Here is a 16,095-nt window from a genome sequence, read left to right on the forward strand (position 1 = left end):
GTTTTCAATTGTTTTAAAAGTATTCTTTTCTTGATTCGATGGTCTATCGAAAATAAACTCTGTGCTTTTTTTTTTAAAAAAAAAGCCTGCCTACACTAAGTTCTCTTCAAACTTTATTTATAAAATTATATTAAATATTATTATTGTTATAAAATGAAACAATACATATGCCTCATTTGTCCATTCTCAAAACGTTTCATTATACCAAAGTAGGCATATACATTATAATCCCACAATACATTAATACGTAGTTGCTTACTCTGTATACTTTATTATCTAATGGTCAATGATTTCCTAAATTAGCTACTACCTACACACACTAGTTCCAATGTTAAACAAAGATCAAGTAAGGAAATACTAGTAACAATAAGCAAAATGGCATGCTTCTGACTTGACAATCACTCTCAATCTTGCACTCAGTCAAGTACTTCTCTTCAATATATATATATATATATTTTCTTAATATAACTTCTTAAATTTTTTCTCAATTCAAAATGTGACAAATAAATTGAATGTAATGAGTATCAAATTTGCAATAAATTTTGAATTTCCATATTAGCAAAATATTCATACACCTACTCACAAAATAATGCATCAAAAAATTTTGAGTTTACATTTTACCAACTCACAAAATCAGAGTTTCCTTATTTGAGTATAGAAACAACCAACTGCTCACAAAAGTTTCAGTATTTGTTGCTTCTGCTAAATCACCAAAACAATACTGTGTTGGGACAGTCTTTTCTTGACACCACCAATTAATGTTGCTATGGGTTTCCTTTTTCAACAAAAATACCTACTACTACTTGTTCCACTATTCATACTTAAAAAAAAAAATATCTCAATTTATATGACACTTTTCATTTTGCAAGAGTCAAACAACTTAAGTTTTACTGTAAATTTGGTTAAAGATAGACTTGTTTGAATCTCAAAATTCGATATGTGTATCACGTAAATTGAGATGGGAGTGAGTGAGTATGGATTATTTGAACTACTCTACACTGTTTTCAAAAGATTTTGGCTATATATCCATTTTGTGTTAACTGCAAATTCTCAGATATTGTTTATTTTTGTTGTTTCATAGTTTGACCATACCTTTTAAAGCTAACACACCATACCTTTGTACTATAAATTGGAGATCTCACAATCTGAATACAGAAAGCGAACTGCTTCTTTATCTACAATTAAATTGGAGGATGTTTTTTTTGGGTTGTATTGTATAGTTGGTGTTGGACAAGAAGTTGCTTTCTCTCTGACTATATAAAAAGCTTGTACACAGAAAAAGGTCTCTTGGTTTGATTTGAAACTTGCTTTTGGGTTTGACTTTTTGAAAAAATAATTCTGCTTTAAAATATAGTTCTATTTCTTTAAATATAGTACAATAGTTGAGTAGTTTTAATTGTACTTATTTATCAAAACTGAGTATTTTTTTTAATCTTTCATTATAGTTAAAATGGCCAACACAACTATTAACTCTATTTTCAACTTCAAAAATATCAAATAAAGTGAATATGTTTTTGGTTTTTCATGGCCAAACGGGTCCTAAAAACATAACGGAAAATTCAGCTTAGTTAGTCTTCTTCTCGTCTTCTTTCTCTGCTGGAGTATCTGAACTACTGGCAGCTTGATCCACATCTTCTGCAGCAAAACCGAACTCATTCACCCGTTTCTTGTCTACTGGATAAACCCATCTCTGATATAGGTATATTAAAAATATAACATCTGCGTGACAAAAGACGGACGAAATATCAGTAACCGAATTGGCCAAATTGGGTGAAAAAGCTAATGTAGAGAGTAGAATCACAGAAAAACGCATAGAACATTTGCAATGACGGACTAAAAAAGCAAGACGACCACAAAATTACTGGCTCAACTATATCACTCGAGCTGAAGATGGATGTAACGCTACTTTCATAATGGCAAGCTCTAAACTGAATCGAGCATATGAGTTGTTGAAATAAAATAACCAAGTTCATCTTTTATAACGGTTAAAGAGCTCGAGCTTCTACAAAAATGTGGATAGTAAACAATATTGAATTCTCTAGCATTGAATACACATGCTTGGCATCTTAAAAGAATACTGTCATAGATCCTTTCCCGGGGATGTTCTTATCTAGCTGGTTAGTTGGTTAACCAAGAAATTCTCACGATCGTGGGACGGTTGATGAAATTCTCTACATAGAGTGTATTATGTTCTCTGGCTTTGAGCTTATAATACAAATATGAACTCAGGTACAGCATTGAACAGGCAATAATAGCTTTGATTCAAACAGTAATGGAAGAGAACGACACCACTGCTGGTATTTACCCAATATAAACAATCAAATCAACTAGAAAGAATTTTACTCCAAAAACTTACCATCACGGAACACAGACAGGCGATGTAGCATTGGCATTTTTATCACAAATGCAAACAAATCATCAATGATGGTATTTAGAAATTTGTAAGTCATCTGCCTCCAAGGTAAATGAGCAACGGACTTCAGCTTATAATTGATGAACAACTGTGGACACATCATAACAAATCCTGCAGAAGTAGTAGAAAATATTAGATCGAGAAGAATACAAGCTCATCGAAAATGCAAACTGTGCACTTCGCAATCTTGACATATCCATTCAAGGAAATTGCAATGAAGGCGTGAAGATCATCTGAAAATGTTCATCAACTGTTCAAGCAATGCGAGGCTTAGAACTACATTGCTAAGATCCTAAATACCAGAAAAAGTGTCACAACATTGACAGTCATATGAAAAGATTGACAGAAACTTACCAAACATATAGACGCAGCTTGTCAGGGATGAGAGGATCCACGAATACCAACTCTTGTGGCGGTCATACATTAGAGAGTATATTGCAAAGCACACGGCAAGGAAGAACAACACATAGGACAAATACTTCATGGCAAGATCATCATATTCTTTCGTCTTATTTCCAGCATATGATTCCCGATCTCGGAACCTCAACATAGGTATTCTACCAGATCTGTCAATCTAGAAACAAGGACGATTTATAATAAAACTACTGGTGGATTGAATCTGAGTTAACCAGTCACAGTATGTACAAAAGAAGCACAAGTCCTGAAGAAGACATTGGTAAGTTTGAATTCTCGATTACTAATCACAAATTTAGTTTTACATATATTATATCCCCCAAGCCACTCAAATTTCCAAGTTCATCAAACTAAATAATAAGAGAACCCCACGAGAAGCAATTATTATGCTCGTGGTAGCAATAATAAAGAGCAAAACAAAAATTCAATTCCATTATTATTTGTGATCATACCTCAATGTGCATTGCCTTCCCTATTTTCCAGAACTCAATACAACAACCAACACCGGAACTTGCAAGTATCATCCATGAAGTATCATTATCAAGAAGATACAGGAAAACAATCAGCTGGCAAAAGAAGTTCACAACCACTGATTTTGCAGACAGCCCTTCCATGGACTTGTTTTTATTCCAAAATTGAATATCTACAAGGAAAATCAAATTTATTCTTCATCCAATCAACTCCAAACTTCCTGTAATTTCCTTAGAAGGCCAAATGCTCACAACTATTCTTACCATTCTTGAATGCCAGGAAGTCAAATAGTGAATGCATTACTGAGACAATCATGGTCAGCCCCAAAAGGTACGGATTTCCTTCCAAGAAAACTCTCTGGAAAAAGTGTAATAAATCACAACATGTCAAACACATAAATAACAGTTAACTGGTGAAAATAACAGATGCTACTAAAATTTCACATCATTGCTACAACGATCTAAAGCAGGACTCTAGTATGTTAGTTTGGACTTCTGGAGTCGAATTTTTTTAAAATATTCAAGGGAAGAGAAAATGCAAATTGGTACCAATGCAAATTCGGACAAATCATTTGCGTGTGGATATTCCATGTGCAGAAATGTTACGCCAATGCTTACTGCAAAACAAAGTAAATGATACCTTTAGTTCATCAGACTCCCCATCGAGCATGCTACCATAACTACGATGAATCTGGAAGGACTGGTCCATCTGCAGGAATAGCTGCCATTTTGTCATGCTTATGGGACCCACCTCTAGATGCAGAGGCACCTCAGTTACTGTATCATTCATAGCTATTAATTTATCCCTAAGTAGCCAGAACTCATTGAAGAAAACAGTCGGATAGTAGTTTCCTGTTGTAGATTCAATATTCATGTCTAATAAGTCCGGTCAAGGAATTGAACGGCATGAAAGTGTTTTTCCATGAACAGGAAGAGCAGACGAAGATGCCAACTCACAGAGAACTAATAGAACAGCAAAAAGCAGAAAGGATTCAGCATGAATGAAATCATACACTTGCATCAAACAAGTCACCAATATCTTCCACAGGTTTAATTGAGATGCTTCTGCAGAAGTATCTTACCATCGCAACTTGTTAAGCAGAATACATTGTGTAAAAGGAACCCATCAGAAAAAATAAAGAGACAGTGTAAGTAAAGGATACAAGGAGCAACAATAGGTGGAATGGCATTTGCAGTGTATCTGCAAAAAGAAAAATGCCGAGTGTGAAAAAAGAAACAAGAAAATTAAGATGTTAGAATAGTATACAGAAAAAGGAAAAGCAGTTAAACAGATCAGAAAGAGAGAGAGACATCTAGTTTAACAACACAAACATACAACTGCAATAGAGTATACTAGATGTAAAATTGTCATTTCAAATTGGTTACTGAAAACATAGCTAAATGAAACCAAACTTACTATTCAGACCAGAACTATAAGAAATTGCTGGTCAAGCAGGCATACCTTGTGAAATCATCAACCAAGTTGATTGTAACATTAGGTTTCCAATATGAAATCCATTCAGGAGGACCATCCTCCTTAAGATCATCTTGAGCTTCTTGAACTGCCTGAGGAAACTGCTCATCAAACCTCATGATTATATGGTATAAAAATCATATATGGTGATGCGAGGGATGACAATGCATTTAAAACAAGTGAAATTTATTACACCACAATGTAAAATAGTCAAACGCCTCATTCTACAGGCTCGGGAGTTGATGTAATAACATAAATTAGTCAGAAGATTTGTTCTGCTGTCTGGGAGCAGAATTCATAATGCAAATGGGCAGAAGATTCATTCTGATGGCTGGCAACCGATGTCATAATTAAATAGTCAGAAGATTCACTCTGCTGTCTGGCAGATGATGTCATAATTAAGTAGGCAGAAGGTCCATTCTACTGGCTCACAGCCATGTCATAATCAAATAGGCAGAAGATTCATTCTGCAGTCAGAAGGCTCATTCTGTTGGGTGGAGCCGTAGTAAAGAATCTAAAGGATAAATTTGAGGGAAGAGGAGATAGAAAGAAATTCATCAGGCATTAAATGCAGATACAAATTATCTCAATGCTCACGTCATGAAAAAATGCCCACAGATATTACATATAAACACAAGTCCAAATATACAAACGTAGGTGTACCTCAGAAATGGTGACATCCTCCTTCGAGTCCTCAGAATTTCTTAAAAGGCTCTTCTTCTTGTCTGCTTTAGATTTGGGTAGATACGTCACAATAGCTGAGTTCACAAAATAGTACATTAGAATCACGCACTCACAAAATCCACCTTCTATCAACATAGATAAGGACAAAAACTTTACAGATAACATGATCTTACGATATGTCCGTCCAAAAGCAGTCAATGGTTGATACTCAGGATCATTTGGATCAGGAGAATACCCAGAACGTGCAAAGAAAACATGAGCATAAAGACTCCCATTGTTCTTCACTGCCTGAGAGGAAACAATCATAGGCAGCCAAGTACAGATAAGTACTGTGCCACAGTAAAATATAGTGCAAGGCAGTAAAGACTCGTGCATCCAAAAGAGAGGGGAAGTATCCTGAATCAAAACTTTTGTTCACGTTGAAAAACACATTTTAAAGGCAGTTAATGGTACCACAGAGGGCTGATACTTCAATGAAAGGGTTCTGGTACTCTCTGGTCCCCAAACAGCATATGGTATATTTGTCTCATGCCAAATAAGTGCACCTTCATTGCCAAAGTCGTTGAACTTTTCTTGTTCGGAAAGATAGAACCACATGTCCTATTAAAAATCCATGCCAGAAACTTTTAAGTTGAGCATAATTGTAGTTAAATAGGATATTGTATTCACAAAGCAGTTTTCAGAAATACTTGGCATAATTGTGTAGTGGAAAGATGAATTAAAGGCTCCTCTAAACCCACCTCCTCCTTACCTCAAGCCGGTGTAGTCTAATTCATCCAAATTTTCATAATTGATTTATTTTCATTGCGTAATAAATCAGTAAAAAGGCAGGTGTTGGGTGCCACGTTTACATTTCAAAGAGCAAAAATATACAAATTCATGTCCTTGATTCTTGTTACAAGTATTCTAAAACTTCTAAAATAGTTTAGAATCCTGGGTTTGATTCTCTCCGACCCGATTATGAAAAAGAATTTTCCCATGGCCAATGAAAAAGGACCCTCTGACTACACGCGGCAGAGTGTGTTGAGATATAATCAAACAAATAAAAGTCTGCTCTCTCTAATAACTTAACCTTTTAGATAGATTATTACGCACCTCAAAATCTATATAATAATAGGCTAATATAGTTCTTTGCAGCAGGTTCAACTAAGCTATCTACTTTCAGCTCAGGCATATATACATAGGAAAAGTAAAGGTAAAGAATTTAATGGTAAAAAGCCACACCTAAAGTACAATCCTTTTTTGAGTTTCATAACTAATTATAAAGTGCGTGAATTTCCTACCTAAACTATCACCAACTTTTTATCAAAAAACATCTCAAGCATCAAATGTTCACTTTTCCTACCTGAACAAGGTGATAATTCAAGTAGCAAAAAAGTGAATATTTGATAGTTGTGGAGGTGTGCTTAATAAATAGTTACTGATAGCTTAGGTAGGAAACTTGCATACATGATACTTCAGGTATAAACTCAAAAAAGATGCTACTTTAGCTGTGTTTTTGACAATTCACTCTATAATAAGAAGCTCGTATGGTTCTTGTCAAAACACACACCTAAACTATCAATTTTTTGACTTTTCCCACCCGTCACTTTCGCTATCCAAATAATGATGATATTTCAGGTAATAAAAGTCAATAATGATAGTTGATATAAGTAGTTAGTGATAGTTCAGATAAACTTGCATGCGTACTTCTATGAAACTTAAAAAAGGATACTTTAGCTGTGTTTTTGACAATTTATTCTATAATAAGAAGCTCGTATAGCTTTTTGCGGCATGTTTAATTGAACTCCCTACTTTCAGCTCAGACCACATATACATGAGAGTGAAGGGTCAAAAGCACACCTAAAGGTTCGATTTTTGAGTTTAAAAACTGAACTATCAAATGCGTGAGCTAACTATCACCAATTATTTATCAAAACACACCTCAACTATCACGTCTTATCAGTTATAAAACTCATAAAACAGACATATTTACACGTGTTTTAGACAATTAACACTCGAATACAATTAATAAACTTCACGCAATTTCTAAATTTCATGAACAAAACTAACCAAAGGTTCGCCTTTGTGGAAGAGATTCGAGATCTGGAAATTAGGAACAGACGGATCGGAGGAGATAGGCTTATTCGGCGAAAAAAACTTGGAAGCAAAATACCAGAAAACAGCTATTCTTATTACTCCTGTCAACATCTGTCCAATTCCTCCTTGCTGCCGCTGTTGCTGCGGCTGCCCTGCCGCCGCCGCCGGCTGCTCCTGTACAGCTCCTCCGCCGCCACCTCCATTCGCCGGTGGCGCCATCGATTCGTTAATAGCTTTAGCTTTGCTAAAACACTACAATTTCTCCGATCAGTTGCCGCCGCCGCCGAGAAATTAACGCGAGAAGTAAAAGAGAACAAATATCGCGAGCGAAAAAAGTTCTATATATAAATCTCAAATTGATTGGAACAATGAGATATTTTTTTGAGGGAAAAAGAAAAGCGTTCAATTGGGACTTGGAATCTTATTTTTTAAAACAAAAATGCAAAAATAATCTCAAACTAAATTTATTTATTTATTTTTGTTTATAATAAAACTAATTTGATAACAATATATTCGATGTATTTTTGCAGAGCAACAATGAAAAAGACAGAGTAGAGAAGTTATCTGTGATAGTCTTCCAATTCAAAATAAAAATAATTTAAAATGGCTTATCAAAAGGAGTAGAAAAATTAAAAGTTTCGAGTAAACGGGTAAGTGCAAGATGTGTCAGTTGGGTTGCATATGCTATTTCGGGATAAGATCGTCTTTCAAAAATGTATTTAAAATGATGATCATTTGTACGTAGCTCTGCTTAGCTTGTTAAGAACTTTTCTGGAACAAAACTTTTAACATTATCGATCCATATTCTCGTGTCTCGATGTAGCTTCCAAGCATTCATCAATAATTGAGTGTCCTTTGGAATAAAATAACCTCCCACCTTGCAATCTTTCACGACTTCATGTGGGAATAATAGTGGTTCTGGAGGGTACAATCGAAGTACTTCTTTAATAATGGCTTGAAGATATACTAAGTTCTTGATATCATTCTCTTTCACCCATCTATCTCGGTCAACTTCTTTTTCTATCTACTCCCGTGCATTGCTTCATAACATGTTTATTATTTACTATTAAGGTAATAACCATGTCAAGTGAACGAAAATGATATCAGAACTATCTATTGCCTATATTTTTCTAAACTTAAGAAAATTAAAAGTTTTAATCAACAAAATAAACGTAAAAAATAGGTAAACAAAATGACTAAATAATTGAATAAGAGGAGTTGTTCAGATGATAAAAAACATATTCTTCCTTTATTAATAAAAAAGTTATGATTAAAAATATCCTTTGACAATATATACAACTTAAATTACATCCTTAAAATTTCATTATGAACATAAAATATCTTTGTTATTTTTCTATTCTTAAAACTAAAGGACTAAATACTTTTGGTAAATAAGATAAATTTGATACTATATTTAGCCGATAATATAAATTTATTTCCTTTAATATCCCCTCTTATCTTATTACATTTGAATTTATTTTATTTCACCTACCAAATGGAGCATACTAGTCCAATAATTGTAATTTCAAGGTTATACTTTTGACAAATTTAGTTCGAGAATCAAAATTACCAAAAGAAAATAAATTAATTCATGAACAACTCGTCCGCATCATATTTCACTAGTTTCATCACATTGAATACTGAAAGGATGAAACTTGGTAACTTTTAAATCAACATGAATCTTCTTTTTTCCATAGTAATGCTTTACGGATTAGTTTAAGTAATAGATATAAATTAAAGGGTGTTTTAAATCAAAACTGAAGAAAATAAAAAACAACAATTTTGCTTACCATGTTTTTTAATTACATTTACTATTTGGACTAAATGGACGATACACATTATAAGTTAAGATATTCTAAAATTAAATTGAAATAAAATTTATACTATATTTAGCGAACAATACAAATTTATTTCTTAAATATCCACATTATTCCATCAAACTTGAAATTTTATCCGCAAATTAAACAACACATAAATTAATTCACTTGCAACTCGTACGAATCATCACATTCTGTTAATTTTATCACTATGAACAACGGAAGAATGAAACTTGCTAACTCTTAAGAAAAAAAACAAAAAGAATTCTCTCTTGTCCACAATAATACTTTAAGGTCTAGTTTAAGCAATAGGTACAAATTAAAGGGCATTTTAAATCAAAATTGAACAAAACAAAAAACAACAATTTTGCTTACAATTTTTTCTATTACATTTACACCCCTCGTTACTTCATTTTGCTCTAATAAATCAACCAAATTTCGCCTTTGAATTCTCTTCAGACAAAATTTACAGAGAAAAAGATTTGATTTTTGCTGTGCTTTTGCTCCTCTTTGGTAAGGTAACAGAAAGTTCATAACTTTTGGGGGTCTTTCTTGATTTTTGCTGTTTTGGGTGTATGTTATTAGATTCGAAGATTTAATTTTATTGGTTTATTTGGGGTTTTTACGAAATGGGGTTGGTGATTCTTGAACAATTGTTGTGTGTGGTAAGTTCTTAAATGTTAATTCTTTTTTTGAGATATAGAGAATCTTGAATTTGTTGTAAAAAAAAAAAACAATCTTGAATTTGCTTGAGAAGACATTTTTTTTGTTTTTTGAGTTTTCGAATGAATTTGGAAAAGATAAGTGATTTTGGAGTGAGCCCTAGTTGATTGATTGATTAATTACTGTTTTGTGGTGTTTTGTTGATGGGGTGTTAGTTGAACTGGAATTGATTTGTGATGAGTATATCTGTAGAGGGAAGATAGGTATAGGTGGTAGGTGGAAGGTATCTCGTGGATTTATTTGAGGTGTGCGAACCTGGCCCAAACACCACTCTTAATAAGAAAAGGGTCTAGTACTTGCTCAAATCGAAATGGAAATGCTGGTCCACCAATTATGTTTGTTTGTTATTTGATAAAGTTGTATGCTTTGCTACTAACCAAGAATAGAGAAGATGATATCTTGCCTTCAATTGAATTCACCAAATAGAAAAAAGCTTTTAACTTTTTTTGGTTTATCTGGGTTCGTTCTGATTACGAATGCTATTGTTATGAAATGGGATTAGCAACTGTTAAAGAGTTGTCGTGCGTGATAAGCTTTTAAGTTCTAATTCTTTTGAGATATAGAGAATCTTGAATTTGCTTGAGAAGACAAATTATTTCTAGTATTAGAATGAAACTGCAAATCTAACTAATTTTCGAGTGAGCCGTAGTCAATTGATTGATTAATTAGTGTTTTTTTTTTTTTAGTAGTTTTCTTTTTGCCTCTTTAGTCTTTTTCCTTAGTTGATGCTGTGTTGATTGAACTGGCGTTGATTTGTGATGAGTATATCTTTAGCGGGAAGATAGATGTAGTTTGCTTGAATCGAAATGGAAATGCCGGTCCACCAATTACATTTGCTCATTATTTCATAAATTTACTTGCTTTGCTACTAACCAAGGATAGAAAAGATGATATCTTGCTTTAAATTGGATTCATAGAATAGAAAACAGATCTTTGGTAAGTTTGAATTGGCAGCTGATGAGAAATTATTGCGGTGATAAGCATTTAGATGTCAGTTCTTTTTGAGATATAGATAATCTTGAATTTGCTTGAAAAGACAAAATTAATTTAGATTAGAATGGAATTGGAAAGCCTAATCAATTTTGGAGTGAGTCATAGTTGATTGATTGATTAGTTACTCTGTTTTTTTGTTTCTAGGTTTTCTTTTGCCTCTGTTCCTTTTGATGCGTGTTGGTTGAACTGGAGTTGATTTCTGATGGGTACATTAGGAAGATGGAAATTCTGGTCCATCAATTATGTTTGCTCATTATTATATCAAATTCTGAATTTTGTAAGCTTTGCTGCTACCAAGGATAGGAAAGATGACATCTAGCTTTAGTTGATTTCACAAAATACAAAAGAGATCTATGGTTGTAAAGTTTTAGTAAGTCATGAAGTTATCTTGCAAGATCGTTACTAGCATGTGAATGTTACTTATAAATGGCTTTGCATTTGTTAAGCTGTTTATGGATTTGGCGAAAAGTTTGTTGCCTATAAGTGGTTTTCATTGTTATTTTCTCAACATCAATTTAGCTTGATGATATTCATAGGTTTTTAATGTTTTGCAGGTTGTCTTTCTTGAAGTTCCTTAACTTATATATGCGTAAAAAGCCAGAATATGAGTGGTACTCCGAATAAAAGACCACACGAGGATGGTGGAAATGGCGGCGGTAGTAACCATAGTTACTCTTCTGCTCCAAAGTACTCATATGATGACTCTGGTGCATTTCCCAAAGTGATGAGTTCGGGAACGCCTGAATATCATGCCTCCTTTGATGTGGGCCAGAATGCTCGGATGCCGAAGATTCAACGGACTGAATCATCACGAGATGCAGATAGAAGGTCTCCAGTGCTACCAATGTACCGTGTGTCATCATGTCCAGTAGTTTCACATCCTGATCATTCTGTTGCTTCAGAAAATAGGTTGGAGCCCAAGGAAATTAACAAGGAGGTCAAGGTTGATAATCGCGATGCGAAAAGTGAATTAAGGGAGTTGTACCAAGGGACTAAAGCTGACAAGGATGATAGGTTTGACAGTAGAGCTGATGACGGTAAGGACATTAAACATAATCGGGATACTTATCCTGAATACAAGGGAGATGTGAAAGCAGATAAGGAAAGGTTTACTGGAATGAGTTGGAAAGATTCGAAAGAACAGAACAGGGGAAAAAGATACCCCGATCTCCCTGTTGGGAACATGGATCCATGGCATGCGTCAAGAACCCATGGTGCTGCCGAGCTGGGAAAAGAAGTCTTAAATTCTGAGAACAGGGATTTTGCTAAAGCACGTGAAGCCGTTGCTGAAAATAAGATGGATTTGAAAGGGGACGATAAATACAAAGATAAAGATAGAAAAAGGAAAGAAGGGAAGCACCGGGAATGGGGAGAAAGGGATAAAGAGAGAAATGATTGTCGGAACAATTTACAACTAGGGAATAGCACTTCTGATAACAAGGAGTTGCTTAAAGAGGAAAGGGAATCTGAGCGGTGGGAGAAGGAAAGAAATGATCTTTCAAAGGATAAGGACAAACCAAAGGACTGGGAAAAGGACCATGTGAAGAGGGAAGTGTGGACTGGAGTGGAGAGAGAGGTCTTGCAGAGCGAAAAAGAAGTGATCGATGTTCCTGGAAAAACAAATGAGCCGGAAAATTCAACAGTGGATCAGAAGAAACAGAAAGATCATGATAGCTGGAAAAATACTGATAGAGATGGAAGTGAGAGGAGAAAGGAAAGAGATAATGATTTGGAAGGAGAGAGGCCTGAGAAACGTGGCAGGTGTCATGATAAAGAATCAGAGGAGGGAGACATGGATACTGAAGGAGGTGGCGAAAGGGAAAGAGAAGCTTTTAATTATGGAGTTCAGCAGCGCAAGAGAATGTCGCGGCCAAGAGGGAGTCCCATGGCCAACCGTGATCCTCGTTTTAGGTCACACACTCATGAAAATGAAGGGTATGCCTTTTCCTTTGACGATTGACTTGGCGCTATCTGATGCTTTGCCCATAGATGATGAGCCATAGACAATCTATAGCCACATCGCCCATAGATGATGAGCCATAGACAATCTATAGCCAACAACCAACAAACATAATGGCCCATTGTAATTCTAGATAGACGTCATAAACCCTGTCTGCGATTATCATAGACTCTGACGCTGTTAGAACTGTTGTGTGTTAGAGAATACATGTCTAGATTCATACATGTCTTAATTCAATGAAATTGTATAAGGAACATATTATAGAACTTATAGAAAATAAGAATAACGAAAAATAATAGATTTTTTCTGTAGGATACCTTATGATATTTTGTATTCAATTATAGAATATTTACTTACCTTATAAACATAGAGAATGCTTACCTGTCGTATTGTGCATAGACTCATATGTAAACATAGAGAATGCTTACCTGTCGTATTGTGCATAGACTCTTAAATATGAGTTCCTCTTGTACAATGTTGATCAACTAAATCAATAAAATATTAATTTAATTTTCACAAGGTATCAGATCCTTTTCGATATTGGTAGACATTCATACCGCTTTCACCTATAAGAAACAGGCCTTATGCCACCTGTGGGTCATTGTTTTTCTTTTTGTTCTCTAGCGATCAGCACTCTCCTCTCACCGCGGCATCGACTGCACTGACCTTTTCTCTGGCTATTGGTTGTGCTCCTCTCTTTTTATAGCACACTAGTCCACCTTTTCCTGTGACCAGTGTCACTCCTATCTTCCTGAGGCAACTGCCACTACTCATTCTGTGGTGATCATTCTGGCTGCTCCTGTCTTCAGGACTTCAACTTCAACTCCCAACTTTAAATATCTTTATGGAGACCGATGTTGCTCTTTGCTACAGCAGCCAACATCCTCCGCTAGACCTTGAATTTGGGTCATCCTTCTGGCAATTCAAGTCGTTGATGATGTCTTTGTGATTTGCAACTCCATACCTCTATTCAATTATTGAGAATAAATCATTTTCTGGTCCCAGGGCTTTGATTCAACAGCAAAGGTGGTACAACGTGGGGTGTGTGGTATGTGCACATCGACTTCAAATCCTACTGGGGAACAGGGTTGTGGTATATAAGTGGAGAAGGGTAGAGTGTGACCTATTATCCACCGACTTTGGAAGTGTAATCAATAGATTTATCGGTCATCATAAAAATAAGAGTAGATCATTTTTTCGTTGTTTGTGAAGAAATTCAATTATAGTTTTGAATTCTTTATTTCCCTGTCTTGAAAGTTCCTCCTATTAAGCAATTCAACGAGGTTATCACAGACTTAATTGTTAAAGAGTAATATATGGAATGTGTTTAGTTCATTTTGTCGTCTAGCAACTGCAAATTACTCATTTTCTTGTCTAGCAACTGCAAATTTCTAATGTGTATTGAAAAACTTCCTGTAAATTATTTAGCCTGGTAATTTGATGCATTTTCTCACTTAGATGATATCTAGATATAGATCTCTCTTTGATTGTTGTGTGGTGTAACTCTTCTTGTGTCTTTCCGTGCAGATCTCAAGGTAAGCTGTTAAAGTACATATCTTGGAGTTGTCTCAAATTGGTATCATCCAGGAGGGAGTTGTCCTTGGCATTCACGTTTGCAGATTTGTTTGATTCTGAAAAATTGCTAATTTAACAAATAAGACAACATTGATCCCATCTTTTATTGGTTGAGATAGTTTCCATATTAGGAATTGATGCTCTTCTGGCCGGCATTCCTCAAAATTTGCCAGCTGTTTCTGCCTTAGGTTGTCAGATATGCCTATATGCAAAATCATAGGCTTACATGTTCCTGCTTTTATTCTGTTTTTCATCATAACTGCTTCCACTTCTGTCTATAGTTACACGAATCTCCTTCTATATAAGTGTTATACTCGAACCGTTTTGAATGACTTGTTCGTCATTACATTGCCAGCATGATGAGAAAGGAACTCTGTAGATGCCCTGATTCATTCTTTTCTTTTTGTGTGGGCATGTAGTTTTCTTCCTTTTGGATTTACACCATTGGTTGATGGAACTTGTCTGCATGATATTTCCAGACACTCTATATAGTCTTAACTATCCTAAATTTTGTATTACTTTGGATGCTGGACTGCAAACTTCTTGCCATTTGTTTGAAATTGTATTGTCATTGTAACTGCCTCTTCAGTTAAGTTTTCTGATGCATTAAGATAGTGATGTATTGGCCAATTTCTGATTTTAGTGGCCAAAACAGTCAGTAGTTTGTGACCTTAGTACGATGATGCAACTGAAAACCTGTTCCCTCTAGATTTAGAAGACAATCTTGCTTGAAATGCTTCAAGTCATATAAGATGGCGATACATTTATCTTTTTGCATTGGAGTGATCTTGTACAGAGACTTTCTGGCTACATCTTACATATTAAGTCCACTTTTGGTATGAACCTTGGGTAGGGGAAAGGATTCTGAACGCACTGTTTCCAGATTTCTACATCTTTAGCCAACAACAAAATGCCACTGGTTGCCAGGTGTGGAGTATACAGGGGTGAGGCTTAAATGTTTAGAAGGGCACTAAATGACTGGGAGCTGGGTAGAGGAGCAGACCTCCTGCAGGTTCTGAATGAGTTCCCAGGCACTTCCCTAAAGCCTGACAAACTTGTTTGGAAGCTTCACAACAAAGGATTTTTCACAGTAAAGTCCTACTACTGGGACAGAAACACAAACCACTCTTTGACAGTTGTGTGGCCTTGGAACTAATCTGGAAGGTGAAGATACCATTGAAAGTGTCATGCTTTGTGTGGCTGGTGATTAGAAGAGCTTGTTTGACTCATGAAGTGCTACAGAGAAGAGGTATGCAGATCTGCTCAAGATGTTACATGTGTGGACAAGTGGCTGAAGTGAATAGTCACCTATTTTTGCACTGCAAAACAGCTATAGATCTGTGGAACATGTTCTTATGTATGTCTAGTGTGAACTGGACAATGCCTAGGACTACTTTTGAGGCACTGGAGCACCGGCAAGAAATAGGTAAGAGACTGGTGGAAGAATATTCCAGCATGCATTTGTTGGACACTATGGCTGGAGAGAAATGAGA

General features: G+C 35.3%; 2 protein-coding genes across 4 annotated transcripts in view; one reads left to right on the plus strand and one right to left on the minus strand.

The window, feature by feature from the left end:
• Positions 1-1,451: 1,451 nt before the first annotated feature.
• On the minus strand, positions 1,452-8,129 carry LOC107850863 (cleft lip and palate transmembrane protein 1 homolog). Of its 2 annotated transcripts, none has more exons than XM_016695661.2 (12): positions 7,508-8,129; positions 5,909-6,055; positions 5,629-5,743; positions 5,435-5,529; positions 4,760-4,863; positions 4,461-4,498; positions 3,938-4,173; positions 3,562-3,655; positions 3,280-3,470; positions 2,768-2,987; positions 2,357-2,524; positions 1,452-1,719 (listed from the first exon to the last, which is right to left on the minus strand). In XM_016695661.2, exons 1-12 carry the CDS (start codon positions 7,751-7,753, stop codon positions 1,565-1,567), a joined length of 1,809 nt encoding a protein of 602 aa, XP_016551147.1. In that variant the 5' UTR covers positions 7,754-8,129; the 3' UTR covers positions 1,452-1,564. The 2 variants fall into 2 exon arrangements, with proteins under 2 accessions (XP_016551147.1, XP_016551146.1); XM_016695660.2 differs by having other exon boundaries at positions 4,760-4,872; positions 7,508-7,963.
• A 1,551-nt stretch (positions 8,130-9,680) lies between these two features.
• LOC107850399 overlaps positions 9,681-16,095 on the plus strand; it is a 17,503-nt gene continuing 11,088 nt past the window's right edge. Inside the window, exons 1-3 of one of the 2 annotated variants that reach the window (XM_016694895.2) lie at positions 9,681-9,869; positions 11,622-13,002; positions 14,555-14,562. In XM_016694895.2, the coding sequence (XP_016550381.2) occupies positions 11,672-13,002; positions 14,555-14,562 (1,339 nt within the window). In that variant the 5' untranslated portion in view covers positions 9,681-9,869; positions 11,622-11,671. The remainder of the gene's footprint in view (positions 9,870-11,621; positions 13,003-14,554; positions 14,563-16,095) is intronic. The other variant, XM_016694896.2, reaches the window with a different exon arrangement.

This window comes from Capsicum annuum, chromosome 12 (genome assembly GCF_002878395.1).
Source record: "Capsicum annuum cultivar UCD-10X-F1 chromosome 12, UCD10Xv1.1, whole genome shotgun sequence".
Lineage (NCBI taxonomy): Eukaryota > Viridiplantae > Streptophyta > Magnoliopsida > Solanales > Solanaceae > Capsicum > Capsicum annuum.